This window comes from Oratosquilla oratoria, chromosome 42 (genome assembly GCF_046742065.1).
Source record: "Oratosquilla oratoria isolate Oo_2021 chromosome 42, ASM4674206v1, whole genome shotgun sequence".
Lineage (NCBI taxonomy): Eukaryota > Metazoa > Arthropoda > Malacostraca > Stomatopoda > Squillidae > Oratosquilla > Oratosquilla oratoria.
The window spans coordinates 5,692,155-5,713,098 of NC_134818.1; the positions used below are offsets into that span (position 1 = coordinate 5,692,155).

A 20,944-nucleotide genomic window follows, 5' to 3' on the forward strand; every position below is an offset into this window, starting at 1 on the left:
TGGGGAACGTCTTGTGGGTCTATTTCATTGTTTGCAGCCATGTATGGGAGTATTGTTGGGGAGTCAAACTGGATTTACAGATTGTAGTGTTTCAGCATAGGTTGTTCCGGGGTTGGCCATCATAGATCTAACTCTTGATTCAAGCTTCCCAGAAACAGATTCATTCTTTGTCCCAGAGGCAAAGTACTTTGCAACATACAGTGCAGTGTGAAGAGGGAGACGCATGGTCTCCTTCACAGTTAGTACATTTGAGGGGGTTGTTGGATGGGGATTCACATTTGTGGGCGGAGCAGTGAACACACACTCCCTCTTGGTGACATTGTTTGGTATGGCCAAAGCATTGGCAATTAAAGCAGTGACAGGGGTGAGGGTAGTATTTGCATGTTTCATAACGCACATATCCTGCACAGAGGCAAGTTGGAAGTTGAGAACAAGCTAAAGTTAGTATCAATGTATATGTAGGAATAACTTGCTCCATTTACCATTCATTGTGGATAGACTGATGATTTTCTGGCTTACTAGTTTGTCAAGTTGTGACCCCGTGTTGCGCAACAGGGTGGGACACTTACTACTTTAACATGTGTTGAAGGTTTCATGGGGTTCACTTGATTAGGGTCTGGGCAAGATTTGATAGAACTTGAGGTATGGCTTAGTATAAACAGTCTATGGTACCCAGGCCACTCCTTGCTTTAATTTCCCATATGGAAAAGCAAGCCCCTTGTGTGTGTGCATGAGTGAGCATACACAACCTGGCACCAGAGCACAACATTTACTAGAATAACTGATGCTACTCCAGCACAAGGTAGGGTATATGCCATGCACCCCATTTGGGGAGAGAAGAGAGAAGACAAAGGAGATATGGGAGAGGAGAGAGAACAAGAAGACAAAAGATATATAGGTATATAGGAGAGAGGAGGGAGGGAGAGAGCTAGGAGTGGAGAGGAGAAACACAGAAGCAAGATTGAGAAACAGAAGGAAAAGGGGAAAAGGAAAAAAGGGAGTGAGGAGACAGCGGGAGAGAAAGCGTGGGGAGAAAAAAAAAAAAAATATATATATACAATATAAAGGAGCAGTGGGTCAAGCATGACCTGACGAACTTGAAGTTTGTTTGATGTTCAGATCTAGAACAATCCATCCCCAGTGATTATATACTACATGGGAACACTGCAAGTTCTTAAGGTTATTTATAAACCTGCATTAATTCATCAATTTTATTTGGTTTATATAAAGAACCAGTACCAATTTACAAGTTGTCGAAAACCAAGCCTGAATCCATTACAAGGTTCGATCTACATTATTGTAAATAATACAATGATTCAGTCTTGGCTTTGAGAATGTATTTATTCAAAATGGAAATTTGTGAATCATGATAAAGCAAACAAAAAATACAAAATAAAAGATTATTTCTAATCTAATGACTCATGAACTCTTCAGTTATTCCAAAACAAAAGGAAAAAACTGAATCTGAAATTAGGATTTATGTAATTTTACCAAGCACAATTCGATCATCAAGCAACACTCTAGGCTGCTAATCTAAACACTTTCAAAACTTCTATCCTCCCTACCTCCTATCCCTCCTCCGGTCACGGCTCCTGTCCCTCCGCCTGTCCCTACTTCTACTGCGACTCCTGCTGTTGCCTCGCCTGTTGCCTTTCTCTCTACTTCTGTCTCTTCTATCACGGTCCCGGCCACCTTTCGACCTCCCATCTTCCTTATCCCTCAATACCTTACTACTACTACTGCTACTACCACCCCCTCTCTCACGACGGGACAGAGAGTCTCGCTCTGGTTCCTTGTGTTTCTTTACTTCCTCCACTGACTTTTTAGGATCTGGGTCCTTTTTAGATTTCTCCTCATCACTAACGGGTTCCTCCTTCACCTTCACCTCCACAGCTTGCACCTTTGACTTCACACTACTCTTATCTGTGTGATCACTTCGTGACTTCCTCCTTGCGTTCTTACTTCTTTCCCTGTCCTCGCTCTCACTATCCGAAGCCCTTCGACGTTTTTTCACCTGGTGCTTCTTCTTTCTTTCTTTTCCAGAGTCTGAATCTGACCCAGAGCTTGTGCTTGTAGTGGAGTCAGAGTCAGAGTCTGAGTCACTTGAAGAAGAGTCAGTGGAGGAATCAGAATCAGAATCTTCTGTTGAGGAACTCTCAGAATCTGAACTGCCCGAACCACTAGTGCCCTCGCTGTCTGAGGAGTCGGTGCCTTTGCCTTTTTGCTTATCTTCTCTCCCTTTTCTCCGTGAACCATCTCCACTCTTGTCTGTTTTCTTCTTGTCTGGGCTCTTTCTCTTATGCTTATCTTTATCCTTATCTCTTTCTCTGTCTCTATCCCTGTCCCTCTCCCCATCTACTTTACCTTCTTTGTGAACCAAACCCTCAACCTTCTCCACCTTAATCGTTGGCATATGTGCCTTCAGTTGAACACTTGCTACTGAATCATTGTCCTTGTCTTGTTTGTGATCCTCCTTTTCCGTACCTTCCTCCTCCTGTGGCTGTTCAACTTCCATCTCATCGCTATCTTTGCTTTCTTCCCCCTCCTCACTTTCACTTTGAACATCCATTGCCATTTCTATATCTTGCACTTCTGGCAAATCAATTAAGTTTTCAGCACCCATACCTTCACCTTTATCCTTATGCTCTGGCTTATCCTTAAATGCATCCCTTTCTTTCAATTCCTCGTTATTTCTACCAATCTCTTTTGAATTAAAGCCACCCCGAAAATTATCCTTACTGCTGCTACACTCCCTGTTAGTAACCTTCAATTCATCCCTGCTGATACTACCCTTTCCTAAAGGATCCTTACTACTATCCTTGTCCTTATCCTTGTTGGTACTACTTCGGCTCCCACTGTCCCTATTACTGTCTTTACTATGCCTTTCCTTCCTCCGCTCCCTCTCCTTGTCTCTATCCCTGGTCCTCTCCTTATCCTTCTCCCTGGAGTCTCTAGTCCTGCCACCATCATGCTCTCGATCACTTCTTGGTTTTCCAGACCTATCCTCTTTGTCCCTCACATTTTCTTTATCCAGTTCCTCATCCCTTGACCTCTCCCTTTCTTTCTCTAAAACAGATACCCTTCTCTTATTCTCTTTCTCACTGTCATCATCTTCCCCTTCTTCAAGCTGGTCATCCACCTGAGTAATTACTACCTGCCTAACACACTCTATTGTTCTCCTCAACCTACCTGACCTGTCACCAGAGTCTTCCCCAACACACTCAAGGTTACCTTGATCGTTTGTAGCAGAATCAAAGTCCTTACCTGGCAATTCAGGCTCAAATACTAGTTCTCCCTCTTCTGCCTCGTAATCTAACATGTCTGCAACCAAAGAGGGGGGGGGAGGTTAATAAATTCTAAGCTTAAACTCAGAAATTCAAGCATCATGGTAGCATTTGCACATGATAAGTTCTGAAAGCAATGTCAATGCCATTCAATCATTTTAATAGGAAGGTTGTATTCATCTAAAACTTTAGTATTCAGAAACCCTAGAAAATATACAAATATGACATTTAGCAGTTACAAACTGATTTGTACAGTAGAAAATATTCCACTTCAAGACTAAGCCAAGTTTAATACATGGTATAAAAAAAGTGACAACAGGGGAAAAAAGGCCACAAAAATACTCACCCGCACTACTATCTATAGAATCCATGACTCCCCCCTCCCCATGCCCTGCTGCACTCCCCCCTGGTTGGACAATGGCCACAGCACTCCGAGGCTCCATCCCTCCTCCCCCTCCAACGCCTTCATCGTCCATCCCTTCACCCTCGTCCTCATGCTTCATGCCAAGAATTTCTTCCAGCTCTTTCTTCAGATGTTCCCGGTCATCCTCCAGTTCCTCTGTCAAGTGAGAGATAGTTGAGCTATTACTAAATCAGACACAAAATATTGAATTTTTATGCAAGATGTCAACCCCGTGGGTTGACCTCTTGCTTTTACTGTTACAATCTCATAAAACTAATAAACACCAAATGGAGTGACACCTTACAAAAAGGTATGTTCAATGATCTATACAAGTCAATTAGCCCTGTGCCTATGTTGTCTCTTTTTGCAAGAGACCCACAATTCCAAGGTGGCTACAGCCACTAGACAGGACCACAAGTCACTCAAGGAAGAAATATGGTCTTGGGACTGTTGGTGTAGGACATTGCATACTGTGGTGTTCTTTGTCTTCTGTGTGGTGGTCACCTTTGGGTAGTTTGATTAAGTGGGGGGGGGGGGGGCAGCAGTGTCATTTTACAAAGGTGCACCTAAATATAATCAGGAAACTGACGCCAGCATCCTTGTATCCACTTGCAGCTCATGACACATACGTAGGCATCATTGTATTAAAGAGATTAATAAAAATATGCCAGCACAAAAGATTGTAGCTACCTGCAGACAACAGATCTTGATGCTTTCCCTGGTCCCAGCAAAATCAACATATTTGTAAGAGTACATTATGTGAGGTTAAGTACAGTTGTGCCAGTCTCCACTGCAGCCTGTGTGAAAAACATCACTGACATTGCTATTAAATTGCAGTAGTGGGAGGTTTTGCAGATTTACAGGATAGGAGGAAAGCTTCTGCGAGCTGTCAAGAGTTTTTACAATAGTAGAGCATGTGTAAGGATTAGAAACGGAGAGAGTGAGTGGTTCAAGGTAAAGGTGGGACTTCATCAGGGATGTGTTATGTCGCCCTGGCTTTTCAACTTATACATGGATGGGGTGGTGCGAGAGGTAAATGCAAGGTTGGTGGATCAGGGATTGGAGATGTTTAAAGAAAATGGAGAAAAGTGGGAGGTGAGCCAGCTGTTGTTTGCGGACAACACTGCGCTTGTAGCAGGATCAGAGGAGGGATTGAGGAAGTTGGTGACAGAGTTTGGGAGAGAGTGTGAAAGAAGAAAGTTGAAGATAAATGTAGGTAAAAGTAAGGTGACGAGATGTACAAGGGGTGAAAGTGGCAGCAGACTGGAAGTGAGCATCAAGGGAGAGTGACTGGAGGAAGTGGATAGTTTTAGATACTTGGGTGCAAATGTGGCAGGAAAAGGTGGAGTGGTGGTGGAGGTAGAATGTAGATTGAGAAAAGAGAGTAAATGCCTTGGTGGATTAAAAAGTGTAATGAGGAATAGACATTTGGGAATGGAGGCTAAGAGGAGATTGTATGAAGGATTGATCGTGCCAACAGCACTGTATGGGGGCAGAAACATGGAACATAAGAGGAAGAGAGAGAAGGAATTTGAATGTGTTTGAGATGAGGTGTCTGAGAAGTATGATGGGGGTTATTATGCTGGATAGTGAGAAATGAGGAGGCGAGGAGAACAGGGGTGGTAAGGGAGCTGGGAGATAGGGTGGATGAAGGAGTACTGGGATGGTTTGGACACATGGAAAGAATGAGTGAAGAAAGGTAAAAGAGGTATGGAAGGCAGATGTGGAGGGAGTGAACATGAGGGGGCAACCTAGGATGAGATGGATGGATGGGGTGAAAGGGACTTTGGGGAGGAGGGGAATGTCTGTTGAGGAAGGACGGGAGAGGACAGAAGACGGGTGAATGGAGAAGGGTTGTATATGGATGATGTGATGCATGAGGTGGAATGGGGGGGGGGGGGGGTGAGGTAGTATGTGTGAGAAAATTTGACGCAGCCCGAAGGGGTTTCTCCCAGTCTTCTCCTTTTCTGCATGAGGGGACGGATCGCCAATTTAATGAAGCAGCCTTGCTGTGGATGTGCTGTGTCTTGCAACACTGTCTCTGACCCAGGGCAGTGGACAAGATGCAGGGATGACCCATCATCCAGGAGGTGCCAAGATAAGAGGGAGGGTAGAGGGTGGAGGGGAGTGGAGTGTATTTAGGGATGGAATGGGTGGGAATGTTTTTTATGCCTTTTTCTTTTTGGCTACCTCCCTTGTAAGGGGGGAAAAGTCTTTGGTATATGTATGCATGTACTTATTTATGGGGGTTAAAAATTCTAAGAATGACAGGAGCTATCCAATAATAATAGATAAGAGCGGAAAAAGTGGTAAGGAAACACAGGTTGAACCAGGAACACTGATGTAATCTAATGTTTTGACTAGTGTCTTTTCAGAGTACCAGACTAGTACTGCTATTTCTCTACTTTGTCTAAGATGGCTTGGGTGTTCTTAACTGCTATTTTATAGTTTCTATGTTGGGATGTAATTGTCTGGTCATCTGTGTGAGTATATTATTATGTTTATTTTTAGTTTAGTTTTGGATCAGGGGTTGGGAGATCACTTGTGAAGAGACCAAATGGCATAGGTGAGTGATGCACCCTAGGGGACTCAATTGTACATTTTTTTTTTGTCCCACCAATTTGGTCGCTTGGGTCTGCACTGTCTCCCTGCTAAGAAATTAGTACAACACAACACCCTTGTAAATGTACACAATGCCTCTGTACTTACCCTTAATCCTAGCTTCTGTGTCTCGGAGGCGACGAGAAGATGCACCATTGGCAATCTTAGGTATCCAGAAAATACGTGGAGAGCACTTGGTACGAATAAACTTTGTAAGCTTTAACTGATGCTCTTCCCAGGCTTCATGCTGTTGAATAAAAGGTAAGCTCTCATTAACAACACTGTATTTGCAAATGTTACATGCCATTAACAATGATCACCGACCTTTTGCAAGTATATCATTTTTCATGTACACAAACTAGTTCCACTGTGGAGTTGTAGCTACTCCTTCATCCATTCACAAATTTTGCAGAGATGAAAACATATACACATCAGAAGTAAATAGACATAAAATATATACATTTTACTTTGAAAAATTTACATTTGGTACCAATTCACATTTTTATATTTCAGGTTTCCAGATATTGATCACTGATATTCAATGATGCCATACACCAAAGAAGCTTTAGAACTGTCAAGTGAAGAGTCTATTTCAGGTCAATCTGAGTGGACTTTGTGTAAAATTGCTGAAAACCTTGTAATTCCATTTTCTACAGTTAATAGTGATTGTTCAATTCATTTGAAAGGTTAAAATGAACACAATTTTGCCCAGGACAACCAGGACCCCCCCAACAAGAGCTTTCATGTTGCCAAGAGAGATGTGGAAAACAATTCACATTGCAAAGCTGTTGACATCACAGAACAACTTAATGTTAGCTCTACAACAGCTGCAAGATATTTGCATCAACTTGGCTACTATGGGAGAGCAGCAAGAAAGAAGACACTTCATTGACCATCTAATATAAGGAAAGATTGGACCAATGAGATGTTTGAAGCTATTAACCCCTTCCATACGGTGACGCCTACGTAGGCGTCATGAGGAGCAAGTGGGTATGCGAGGATGCCGACGTCGGCGTCTTGATTATATTTATGGTAGTCGTACCTGCGTGACCCCCCATACTCTGTAAACTGGCTTCATCATATTTTCTATGGTTATCAAAATTCACGGGTGAAAGAGAACGGGCGTTAGAGCAGCGACTTTATTTTTTATAATGCGAGTATTATGACGCAACATCGCACGTCTGGCACCTAATGCTGCCAGACATGTGATGTGGCCAACACTCAAAAGTCTTTCCCCTCTTTTACCTTTGTTATGAACCCTACATATTGAAAAATATCTATGAATGACATACAAACATGCTGACTAACAAACGATTAGTCAATGTATCCCAGTCAATGACTACCTGTATGCAACTTTAGTTGATAAAAGCTCATGTCTAGTCTGGAGACCAAATGTCAACCCATGGCATTTCTGGGAGTTAAAATTCTAAGATTATTCTCCTTGATACATATCACTTAGGTCAAGAGCAATGCAACAAAGTACAGCAAATTACTTTCACAGCTAGAGCAGGTATTCTCCACATATCACATGGGAACCCCTTTTCCTCCTCATCCCTTTGACCTGAATGACACTTTTATCCATTTATAATCTCCCTCCATTCCCTCCTATTTTTTCAACAGACAAAACTTCTACTTTGTATACAAATACACATTATGTTGCAAGACATGAATTAGCTTTAATAGTTACCTCCTTGACTCTGGCCATCTTCAGTGTGAGTCTCCGGATCTGAGCCTGGCGTTCCTTTCGTTGATTAAAAAGATTCAAGCGTTCCTTACGCATTTCCTCTTTCTCTGCTCTACCTTTCTCTTCAAGCTTACGTTCTATAGCAGCCCGTTGTTCCTCCTGTTAAAAATAGAGAGACCAAACTTCAATACATTTTCTCCAATAATCAACATTAACCAAATATAAATACGTGATATCTGGTTAAAGGATAAAAAAAAATTCTGGCACACACACAAATTAGAATTATTCGAAACCTAAATTTGCAAATAATATGCATGGACTACATACTATCAAAAGCCATTTCCACCCAAATAATGTGGGGTGGCAGAGTAAGCACCTACAACCACTCTATGCCCATTCACAACTTGTATGTCATCTCTACCATCTTAGCACCTTGCCACAATGCACAAGTTTTATCCCCCACTGTTTCATCATTTGGCAACCTCCTCACCTCCACCCAAAATTTTTTACTAGGCAAACAAGGAGACCTATTTAGTTTGTTAGTTTCCCCCCACTTTATTTTTTGTTTGTTATCATTTTGTAATGCTACTGTTTAACTGCTTTAGTAGTTCTTTTGCTTGTTCTGTCAGGTCTTTCTTTAAGGCTATTCCCTTCTTTTTTTTTTCGTGAAGCAATCTTGTGTGAGAAGTTGAGGTTAAATCTCTTTCTGTAGCCTTTTCAGGATGGTTGTTACTGTTTTGTTTATAGCTTTATCCAGGGATGGGAACTGCATGGGCTCCTAATCTCAGTGAGACACACCACAACACCCTTCAAATCATACAAAACAAAGCCCTAAAAACAATTACAGGCTGCACAAATACAACACCTACAGACCATTTACACCATGAAACAAAAGTCCTCAAAATCAAGGACCACCTCGACATGAGAGGCACACAAACACTTGCCGCAGCCACCACAAACACATCACACCCGCTACACTACATAGCAGAACACCTACACACACCAAGAAACATTAAAACAACACCCAAAGATCTGTATCACACACAGATACTCTCTTCTCTTCCTTCACAACCACCAAATACCAGCCTCCGGAAACATTCCTAATCATATCACTCACCGCTCCATTAACACACTGCTGCATGCCAGACCCCCTGATATCCACCCTTCTGAATCCTCTCTCCCACGAAAGGATAGAGTCCACTTGGCCAGACTGCGGTGCAGCCACCACCAGCACTTCTAAGCTACCAGAAGAGGCTGGATGACTGCATTGTGAACAGCTGCCCAGGATGTAACACTTCACCCCATACCATACAACACATAATGGAAGACTGCATTATACACAATCATGCACGCAAACAACACAACATACACTCTATAAAGGATTTGTGGGAAAACCCAGTTTTGGCTGTGGCATTCCTTGGGGAGACGGGACTGCTCGGACAGACAGTCTAGGGAATGACAACAACAACTGGTCTATTTCAAAGTGATCTAGTGCTTTCTCAACATCTTCGAAGTACTTTTGCCAGTTTGATTTTTTGATAATCTATGAAAGTCCTCTTAGTCCCTGGTTGTAATTTTCTTCCAGTTCTATTGAGAAAATTACAAAAGGAACATAGAATGTAATTGGTGAGGAACAGTGTGTGTTCAGGAAAGGATGTTGGTACATGGATCAAACAAAAGGCTAGCGATTGCACTCCCACTCACTATGTGGGGACACTGGTATGCATCCTGGCAGACAACACACACCAAATTAGAGTACACAACACTTATATAATATTATTAGTTTCACCTATTCACCAACTCCAAATCATGGGTCTTTTCATTGTATTCTTTATTATAGCATCTTTTCAACATAACACACTTCCAGCCTACAAACCCTAAGTATTCCCTTTACAGGAACCCAACTGTACCTTGCAAGCTGGAGTTGGTACCACCAAGATCTGTATATCTACTGGAGATCCTTGACTTAGTATGGGGTCTGTATGTCACCCAAATAGGCTGCAACACCATCAAGAGAGGAGGAGAGGTAGGTAGCCTACTTAGTCTTAATCCATTCCATACGGTGACGCCTACGTAGGCATCATGAGGAGCAAGTGGGTACACTAAGCTGCCATATCGGCGTCTTGATTATATTTATTGTAGTTGTAGTTGTACTTGCGTGGCCCCTATACTCTGTAAACTGGCATCATCATATTTTCTATGGTTATCAAAATTCACGGGTGAAAGAGAACAAGCATTACAGGGGTTACTTTATTTTTCATAATGCGAGTATTATGACGCAACATCGCATGTCTGGCACCTAATGCTGCCCGCCAGATTTTGGCCCAGAGTGAAGGGGTTAAGGAGAGATGACTTCATCGTTGGCACTGCATGCATGAACTTCCAGCTACCAGAACCCATAAACTCAACCAAAGAAAAAAGCACCAGCAATAATAACTAACCTTATCCCTCTGTTTTGCTTCTTCACTCTTAAATCGTTGCAATGTGCCCAGCAAAGCTCCAAACATCCTTCGGTTCCTAAAAGGCAATTACAATTTATCTTATCAAAATGAAGTAATGGTAGTTAACTGTAACAAATTGACTAAAAATCCAACTTCATATACTGCAAAAGCAAATTTGTACATAGTCCATGGCTTGGGGTGAATGTGGTGGGAAAGGGAGTGGAGGTAGAATGTAGATTAAGAGAAGCAAGTAAATGCCTTAGGAAATTAAAAGTGCAACGATAAGTAGACATTTGGGAATGGATACTAAGAGGAGATTGCATAAAGGGGTGACTGTGCTGACAGCACTGTATGGGGTAGAAACATGGAACACAAGAGAAGAGAGGAAGTGTTTTAATGTGTTTGAGATGAATGTCTGAAGTACAGTAGAGATTACTAGGCTGGATAGTGAGTAATAAGGTGAGAGGAGAGCAGGGGTAGAAAAGGAGTTAGGAGATAGGGTGGATGAAAGAATATTAGGATGGTTTGGACACATGGAAAGAATGAGTGAAGAAAGATTAGTAAAAGAAGTGTGGAGGGCAGAGGTGGAGTGAACAGGAGGGGGCAGCCGAGGACAAGATGGATGGATGGGGTAAAAGGGACATGGAGAGAGAGAGGGTGTCTGGTGAAGAAGAAAGAAGGTAGAGGATAGGAGTGAGTGGAGAATGATTGTGTAAGGATGATGCTGTGATGCATAGAAGGGAGTGGGTGCAGGATGGATTGGAGGTTAGGGAGTAGTTTTGTGTGAATGATATTTTCACACAGCCTGAAGGGATTTCTTTTCATCTTCTCTTTTTCTGCAGGAAGGGATGGTGAGATGCAGGAATGCCCCATCATCCAGGAGCCGAGAAAAGAGGGAGGGAGGGAGGGGTGGTGAATGAAATGAGTGGGAGTGGATTACCCTTTGACTTTGGCTACCTTCCTTGTCATGGGAAAAGCCCTTGGCACATGTGTACGTGTGTGTGTGTGTGTGTGTGTGTGTGTGTGTGTGTGTGTATATATATATATATATATGCATATGGGATAGGAGGAAAGCTACGAGCTGTCAAGAGTTTTTATGAGAGTAGTAGAGCTTGTGTCAGGATTAGAAATGGAGAGTGAGTGGTTCGAGGTAAAGGAGGGACTTCGTCAAGGATGCGTTGTGTCGCCCTGGCTGTTCAACTTATACATGGATGGGGTGGTGCGAGAGGTAAATGCAAGGGTAGATCGGTCAGGGATTGGAGATGGTTAAAGAAAATGGAGAAAAGTGGGAGGTGAGCCAGCTGTTGTTTGCTGACGACACTGTGCTTGTGGCAGGATCGGAGGAGGGATTGAGGAAGTTGGTGACAGAGTTTGGGAGAGTATGTGATAGAAGAAAGCTAAAGATAAATGTGGGTAAATGTAAGGTGATGAGATGTACGAGGGGTGAAAGTGGCGGTAGACTGGAAGTGAGCATTAAGGGAGAGCGACTGGAGGAAGTGGATAGTTTTAGATACTTGGGTGCAAATGTGGCAGGAAAAGGTGGAATGAAGGTGGAGGTAGAATGTAGGTTGAGAGAAGCGCGTAAATGCCTTGGTGGATTGAAGAGTGTTATGTGGAATAGACATTTGGGAATGGATGCTAAGATGAGACTGTATGAAGGAGTGATTGTGCCAACAGCACTGTATGGGGCAGAAACATGGAACATAAAAGAGGATGAGAGAAGGAGTTTGAATGTGTTTGATATGAGGTGTCCGAGAAGTATGATGGGGGTTACTAGGCTAGATAGAGTGAGAAATGAGGAGGTGAGGAGGAGAACGGGGGTGGAAAGGGAGTTGGGAGATTGGGTTGATGAAAGAATATTAGGATGGTTTGGACACATGGAAAGAATGAGTGAAGAAAGACTAGTAAAAGAGGTATGGAAGGCAGATGTAGAGGGAGTGAACATGAGGGGACGTCCTAGGATGAGATGGATAAGGGGTGATGGTGGCTTTGGGGAAAAGGGGAATGTCTGTTGAGGAAGGACAGGAGAGGACAGAAGACAGGGGTAAATGGAGAATGGTTGTATATGGATGATGTGATGCATGAGGTGGAATGGGATTTCTCCCCGTCTTCTCCTTTTATGCATGGGGGGAAGGAGAGGGGGGGTCGCCGATTTAATGCTGTGGATGTGCTGTGTCTTGCGACACTGCTTCTGACCCAGGGCAGTAGACAAGATGCAGGGATGACCCGTCATCCAGGAGGTGCTAAGATAAGAGGGAGGGTGGAGGGGTGTGGAGTGTATTCAGGGATGGAATAGGTGGGAATGATTTATGCCTTTTCCTTTTTTGGCTACCTCCCTTGTAAGGGGGAAAAAGCCTTGGTATATGTATATATGTATGTATGTATATATATGTATATATATTCAAGTACATTCCCACACAAGCACATTGCCTCCCTTATAAGGGTTAAAAAGCCTTTCTGTATATAGATAAACCTCAAGCATATATATCCTGCATCAACTAAATCACACTTACCGCTCACGGGAAGCCTTGTCTTTGCTAAGCTGTGCAGCAACTTCTGTCCTGGATTTCACATCTCCTACAGGTCGTGCTACTGAGGAGGCTATGGAGGGCTGAAAGAGAATTAATTCAAAGTTGACATTCTGAAGTGTCTGACCAATATCCTCATTATACCGAGAAGAAAGGAGAGAAAAATAAGTAAATGGCAATCCATGAGAATTTCTACCTACATTACAATATGATAGAAACATAGATGAGGAACCTTGCAGTAACTTTTAGGAAGCACTACAGTATATTAAACCAATCACACAATCTTGCAAGAAAATTTGCATTGGTGAGGCATAGTTGGCATTGAGGCATAGTTGCCCTGTCCACACAATGTAACTTAGTACAACCTGTTGCATGGTTGAGATGTTGGCAACCAAACCAGTTCACCCACTGGTCTCCCATCAACACAGTGTGTTTGACAGCCTGATGAACAAAACAACCATCCAAAGGGCAAATGAACTTTCAAGTCAGTGGCCATCCAACCCCATATGCATCACATCAGATTGACAACCAATGTCAGACATGCATGGCATCCCTGAAGGGATGTTCCAGTGCTGAAATACTTGCCCAGAGCTACCAACATGCCTTTGTTCCTCTATTCAGACCAGGATGGGTGGACCCCCTGGCTTGGAAAGGCAAACCAGTTGGGATGCCTGCCTTAAACCACTGCACAGTCCACAGCTGTCTCCCCAAAGTCTCCCAATAGTGGGTGCATATCCCACAACCTAAACAAGGACACAACATGCTCAGTTCACTAGTCAAGCCATTCAAGGCCAACGCTTTCCTACCCTATCACTTACCAGCAGAGCTACTGCTTCCCTACCTCGACCCCTTGTCACTCCCAATACTCTACCCACCACATTTACAAACTCAAAATTAGCCCTTTCAATATAGTTTCACTTAATGCTAACACATCTCTTCATTCTCACAAACACACTGCCTACCTATTCTCATTTACTTTCAACTGTACCACAAACATGTAAACTCAAAATTAGCCCTTTCAATATACATACATTCCAAGGCTTTTTCCCCCCTTACAAGGGAGGCAGCCAAAAAGAAAAAGGCATAAAATCATTCCCACCCATTCCATCCCTAAATACACTCCACTCCACCCTCCCTCCCATCTTAGCACTCCTGGATGACAGGTCATCCCTGCACCTTGTCCACTGCCCTTGGTCAGAGGCGGTGTCTTAAGTCACAGCACATCCACAGTAAGGCCGCTTCGTTAAATCGGCAACCCCCCCCTCTCTGTCCCCCCATGCATAAAAGGAGATGGAGAGAAATCCCTTCGGGCAGCATCAAATTTTGCTCACACATACTCCCTCACCCCCATCCCCCTACCCATTTCACCTCATGCATCACATCATCCATATTCAACCATTCTCCATTCACCCCTGTCTTTTGTCCTCTCCCTTCCTTCCTCAACAGACATTCCCTCTTCCCCAAAGCCCCCTTCACCCCATCCATCTCATCCTAGGACGTCCCCTCATGTTCACTCCCTCCACATCTGCCTTCCATACCTCTTTTACCTGTCTTTCTTCACTCATTCTTACCATGTATCCAAACCATCCTAATACTCTTTCATCAACCCTATCTCATAGCTTCCTTTCCACCCGTTCTCCTTCTCACCTCCTCATTTCTCACTATCTAGCCTAGTAACCCCCCATCATACTTCTCAGACACCTCATCTCAAACACATTCAAACTCCTCTCATATGTACCATGTTCCTGCTCCATACAGTGCTGTTGGCACAATCACTCCTTCATGCAGTCTCCTCTTAGCCTCCATTCCCAATGTCTATTCCTCATTACACTATTCAATCCACCAAGGCATTTACTCGCTTCTCTCAATCTACATTCTACCTCCACCTCCACTGCACCTTTGCCCCCAAGTATCTAAAACTATCCACTTCCTCCAGTCACTCTCCCTTAATGCTCACTTTCACCCCTTGTACATCTCATCACCTTACTTTACCCACATTTATCTTTAGCTTTCTTCTTTCACACACTCTCCCAAACTCTGTCACCAACTTCCTCAATCCCTCCTCCGATCCTGCCACAAGCGCAGTGTCGTCCGCAAACAACAGCTGGCTCACCTCCCACTTTTCTCAATTTTTTTTTACCAGCTCCATTCCCTGACCCACCACCCTTGCATCTACCTCCCACACCACCCCATTCATGTACAAGTTGAACAGCCAAGGCAACATAATGCATCCCTGACCAAGTCCCACCTTTACCTTTACCCATTCTCATTTACTTTCAACTGTACCACAAACATGTACATTTAATGATCCAAATGTTAAGGTTCTGGTCGGAGTTCTCCTAGATGTTCTTAGGCCTCCAACTTCTCATAGGTCGAACATACAGAGAACAGGATCCCTAGTCCTATCCAAAGTCCCATTTTGTTGCCTTTTAAGACTCATACAGGAACACAGTGGCAGAGTTCTTTTCTCCCCTACCACAAGGAATAAGAAAATGTATGGTCATAGAAATGGTAAAGGGCAGTTTCAAGGGAACAGCATAAAGGAGGAACAGTTGTAGAATAGAAGTAGCAGTCCTTTAAAAATAGAATTTACTTCAACATAGATATATAATGTGTGACTCCAATGCATAAGGGTGCCTCAAAACAGTCCCCAAAGCATTGACTACATGCTGCCATGCAATCATACTGCATGATGGCATGCAGTTAATACCTTAATATAGGGAATTTACAGATATCCTGGGAAAATCAAGCACAAACCCAGCTTTTAACTCCAGCACAAAAAAGGGAATATATGCTGCAGAGAAGCTGCAAAAGAAACCTAATACAGGAATACCTCACTATACAACCAAGTTGTGTTCCCAGCTGACTGGTTGCAATGTGAAAAAATTCGTACATCAAGGTGGGTTTTACATGTAAATAATAGGGGGGTTGTGTTCATGGACCCTGTCAACTCCATCTTCAATTTTTGCCTACTGGGGCTTTCACATACACCCAACATTTGTTTTACCTACTTTATAGCACTCGGTCGTATAGTGAGGTATTCCTGTATGGTACTTCATAATCGTCCCCTTACCTTGACGAGTTGTCCATCTTCCTCCTCCTCCTCCATATCCTCCGCTGGCACTTCCTGGATGTGACGGGCTCTGTGCTCTCCACGAGCATCAAACTGAACTTCCACCCTGGTTTCTTTTGGTGCACGTTCAGTAACAACAGCCCCAAGTCTGCATCAATGAAATTTATCAGTTCCCTTTACCATAAAGCACTGATATGTATTTATATGTATATGTGTAGGGATGATACTGTGATACATGGAAGGGAGTGGGTGGGGGATGGTTATGTGTGAATGATATTTTGACACGAGGGGATGGCACTTCCTGGATGCGACAGGCTCTACTGTGCTCTCCATAAGCATCAAAATAAACTAACCTGGTTTCCTTTGGTGCATGTTCAGTAACTACAGCCCCATGAATCTTTAATACATATATATATATGTATGTATGTATATACAGGTGGTTTTGAGTTAAAGTCACTTTCAAAGATACATCGGTTTTCCTTAACCCCCTTCACTCCAGATATTTCAAAGGTTGTGCGCAGCTCGTATCCTGGGTGCTTGGCAGTGTGTGGTAACTTTGAGGTCTTTTTTAATATAATTTGGGCCACAATGACCAACTCAAACAGTCTGCATTATACACTGTGTAACAGCTGAATAAATTCTGTATAATAGTGTACTGTATTCACATGACCATCATAAAGATTATGGGAGAAGAATGCATATTAATCACTAAATTTCTGAGAACTTGAGGCAAACAACAAAAGTTTTTCTTTGCTCAATTTTCTTCCTTGAACAAGTATGCTTTGTTTAGGGTAAGACAAATTAAGGAAATGCAAAAAATTATAAAACAGAAAAAAGTGAGGTTTCTATTTCATTTGATTGTAGGCTATGCTAAGAGAAAAAAAAAATGCAAAAGAATTATACATACATGTATAATTAAAAAAAAAAAAAAAGTCTTGCGTGATTTCTTTTTCATTAAAATGGTTCATTTGTTTGTAGGCTCGTTTGGAAAAACAAGACAGGTTCCAAGGCATTTGTTGATTAACACTTTTATATAATGTAGTTTGTTATGCTTATTTGTTATTTGCAAAGTTAGGAAATTAAATGGGTTTTATGCTTTTTTAAAGATTATGACCTGAGATGGTACAACATAATAAGCAGCAATGGAAAAGTCCTGTGATAGCCAGACAATCAGAACTGTGTGTGTGTGTGTGCATATATACACAGAGAATGTAATTACTCACCTAGCAAATACCCCCCCTGGGGGTCTACGCTTTGCCTGGGGCTCATTGTCTCGTCCACTAGATAGGCGGACTCTGCGTTCTTGTCGACTGAAAAAGTAAAAGTTACATTATATAACTATATGATTTTTCAAATACTAAACATGTGGCATATATGTATTCATTATCTAAGGAAACCAAATTCTTTTTGCTAGAACATCACAGATATATATTCACTGCCAGACACTCAAACTTAAAAAAAAAAAAAAACATACAAGTCCCACAGAGAAACCCCTCCTACAACAGACAAGAATCACACTAGCACAACAGTGCTCAGGACACCATCAATATGGGCATCAGTTCGCTTTATAAAGGTACAAAATGAAGAATTATGAAAAAAAGTTGAAAACCTGCTGGCTACCAGTGATGGTGACACCACGGCCTCCTCTGCCTCTCTCCTTGGCTGGCCTGGGACCCAAAGTTAAGTTACTCTTCAGACACAATGAAGGAAAGTTTTTAGCACATTATCCCAATGCCCACATCCGCTCCCCCCTCTCTCTCTTTATAATGTCGGGAAGTAGAAGATACCCTGATATGATACAGTTGAATAGTTGTACTTTAACTTGATGTGTGTCATTAGCATGTAGTAAAAGCAGAAACTTGTGAAAAACATCAATGAAAACGGGTGATCATTTTTGAATAAGCACATGGTAGCCTATAGTTTTTTAAATAGTCAATTGATTAAATACGATCACTTTGTCTGGCAAGGGATAAAACTGGTATATTATTTCCATAGACCTTTTAAAATTTAAAGGTCCATGTAACCAATAACTTTGATTATAGACATTGTTCATGGTGAACACATGTCAATTTTTTTTCATTGTTCATGGTAAACCTATTGTCATATATTTCCCAGGCCCCAGTGACAAGAATAATAGTTTGGTGCAATTGGAGGAGGGTGTCTATTAATGCCGCAAGGGGGATATGAGTCAACTCTAAGGAGCGACACCATACAAGTAGCCCAAGCTGGCAATCAAATCCTTCCCAGGAAATAAGTTTTGGTAAATATTTAGAAGTGCATGCAGGCATGATACGACAATAGACAATTAAATGTTCATTTTGTAAATTATAATACATCAACATGATATACGTTTTTCTTGGTTGGCAGAAATCAACAGCTGAAAAGTTGCCAAAAGCAATACACTAATGAACAGTGAAAAGTATAACATTAAGTATACTTCCTTGTGGCACTTGGATTTTTTAAAAACCATATCGAGAGGGTGCCAAGCCTAACATTTATTGTTCCCAGCAATTTGTAAATGCAAGAAGCTAAGGAAAATGGGCGTTATTTAGTTGCCAACTGATGGTCTTCTCTAGGGTTTGGGATTGCGATTACAGCAAAACCCAAAACATGGTAGGTCACTGGTATTCCATACTAAGTTGTGGAGGTCTAATGAAAGTATAGACTGGAATCAGGAAGAATCAGTAGAATTCCAGAACCACAAAAGCAGGTATTGAACATGAAACTAATGTTGTCCAACAGCTTATAACCTAATAACCATTCCATGGATTTTTTTTTCAAATGAAAGAAAAAAAGGTTCTATGCCAGTTTCACATATTTTCCTTTTTTTCCAAGGTCTATTTTCTAAATGGAATCGTTACCTTAGGTTAAGTTACGTTAGGTCAGATTATATTAGATCAGAATCTATTGAATAACCTAAGTTTCATCTTAAAACTCCGTGCTTGCGTGAGTCCGGAATTTTATCCCCAAAGAGAAGTGATAATGTGTTAGCGTGACGAGAACAATTATAGATGCCCTTGTACACACCAAGGCACTACGAGTCCGAATCAATAAATGATCGAGATCTAGACATAGAGGGTCTAATTCGACCTGCATCCAGAAACTTCGTGGGGTGAGGTAACGTAAGATTATGTGCGGTAACATTCCATGATGTCTTCGCATGCCAGCGTTCATTTCAGTCTTTGCCTACACAACTCGTTTAAAGAGTATTAATTTCAAGGTACATATCCACTCACACCTTAAAAATCACATATAAAACTCCATTACCAAGTGATATCAATATGATGCATAACTTGAAATGTCATTTAACAAAATTGGTTAGTACAAACTGAATTTTCGTGAAGAATTCCAAAGACCGCCGACTTGGCAAGACATGCCATACTTATTTCATGCCCTGAAATTTTCTCAATAAATTAACAAGTACATACCCTGGTTCGCTGAAGTCTCTACCAGTTAGCCGACGCAAGTTTTCATCAACTCCTTTCAAATCTTCCTTTGCCTTCTGAATTTCTGATTCAATAGTACTCACTAATGAGAAACCAAGAGCGGCCGCCATCTTTCCTACGTTGACTCCAAGTACAAATGTTTGTGAATTATGATACAAACTAAATTTTATAACCATTGTAAAACATCAGTAGAAAAAGATAAATTTAATTTATAATTTATATTTCGCAAAATAACATAAATTGTTACACCAGTTCATGAGATTTAGTTAAATAGTTATTGAGATTAACATGAAATCAAAATTTAAGCGCTAGATTATAGCACTAACGTTTAGACTTTTTCCTGATTCGTAGTATGCGTCCTGCCTGGACCGTAACATTAAAAAGAATACAAAGAAGATGCGAACATGACCTATTGGTCTTTACAAGGCTCTTAATCTAAGTGTATGTGTTCACAATACTGATTAATAAGTTAGATTGGGGATGGGCTCCATGAATATCTGGGCGTTTTTAGTATTATACTCACGACATGAACAAGTAGTAAATCCCAAAAAATTCACATTGCGGTTAAAGAAAATATTTTTGGTTCATTGGTGTTTGATCTCTTACAGAATATTATGTAATAATTATTTCTTGTGATATTACTACGGTCCGCAATAAAATAATCATCGATGCTCATATTAACGTACCCATGGAACTTTTTACATAATCAAATCACCCCGCGTTTTACGTTTGGATAAGCATAAATTAAGTTCACTTAAATCAGTGGCTCTCAACATTTTTTTTTTATTATATTTCCTTGTACAAATCACGACAACCAAGTGGTGTGGAACGCACGTTGTCTTGCTCACGCGACTAGACCTGACGCGCTAGCCAGGCACTCCTGCCTATGACAATGCGACCCTACTTGACCCGACCTAACCTAATCCAGTACAATTATGTAATTACGCACCACGGGTGACTACCCACGCGGTATACATATATTGCCTCCTATTCAGTTTCAATAAACTAATAAACGACGAATTATCCGCTAACACTCTTTTCGTCTCCCCGCAGCCCATAGCAGCTATACTAGTGACTCGAGTAAGGACCATGGACCTGTCTCCCATTGCTTCATACCCCTCCACCGCTCCAACTCTCCCAACAGCCACTGGAGAACATTAGAGCAAGCGCATCATACGTCAAGATGCTGTCCATCACCCGCCTCCTACCCACAGTCGACGGAACCAGCAGGAGCTTCGACACGCCTCGTCAGATGTGACTCTTGCGCCACCCAGCACCCGTCTGATCTGTCCTTGGCAACGTCAAGGACGAAATCACCGTAGCACCAGTGCAAGCCTACAGGCGCCAACAACAACAACAACGACGACGACGACGACGACGCCGGGCCACCTCCCCGACCACCGCGATCCGACGCACTACAGACCTGCATCTCACCTTCGGGAGTCGACTCCTGGAGCTTGGTCCTGGCAGACGTCAGGATGCTT

At 42.1% G+C, this 20,944-nt stretch overlaps 1 protein-coding gene across 1 annotated transcript; it reads right to left on the reverse strand.

Moving 5' to 3' along the window:
* Nucleotides 1–1,196: 1,196 nt before the first annotated feature.
* On the reverse strand, nt 1,197–19,603 carry Pnn (desmosome associated protein-like protein pinnin). Its single transcript, XM_076178878.1, has 9 exons — nt 19,443–19,603; nt 17,238–17,324; nt 16,015–16,162; nt 12,927–13,024; nt 10,414–10,489; nt 7,976–8,131; nt 6,397–6,535; nt 3,631–3,843; nt 1,197–3,321 (listed from the first exon to the last, which is right to left on the reverse strand). Exons 1-9 carry the CDS (start codon nt 19,568–19,570, stop codon nt 1,562–1,564), a joined length of 2,805 nt encoding a protein of 934 aa, XP_076034993.1. The 5' UTR covers nt 19,571–19,603; the 3' UTR covers nt 1,197–1,561.
* Nucleotides 19,604–20,944: the final 1,341 nt, after the last annotated feature.

Coding starts and splice junctions, on each gene's coding strand:
- Pnn (XM_076178878.1), bottom strand. CDS start 19,570: ATGGCGGCCGCTCTTGGTTTCTCATTAGTGAGTACTATTGAATCAGAA. Junction 8,132..10,413: donor AAGCAAAACAGAGGGATAAG/GTTAGTTATTAT, acceptor TATTTTTAACAG/GAGGAACAACGGGCTGCTAT. Junction 6,536..7,975: donor AGATGGCCAGAGTCAAGGAG/GTAACTATTAAA, acceptor TTTATTCAACAG/CATGAAGCCTGGGAAGAGCA.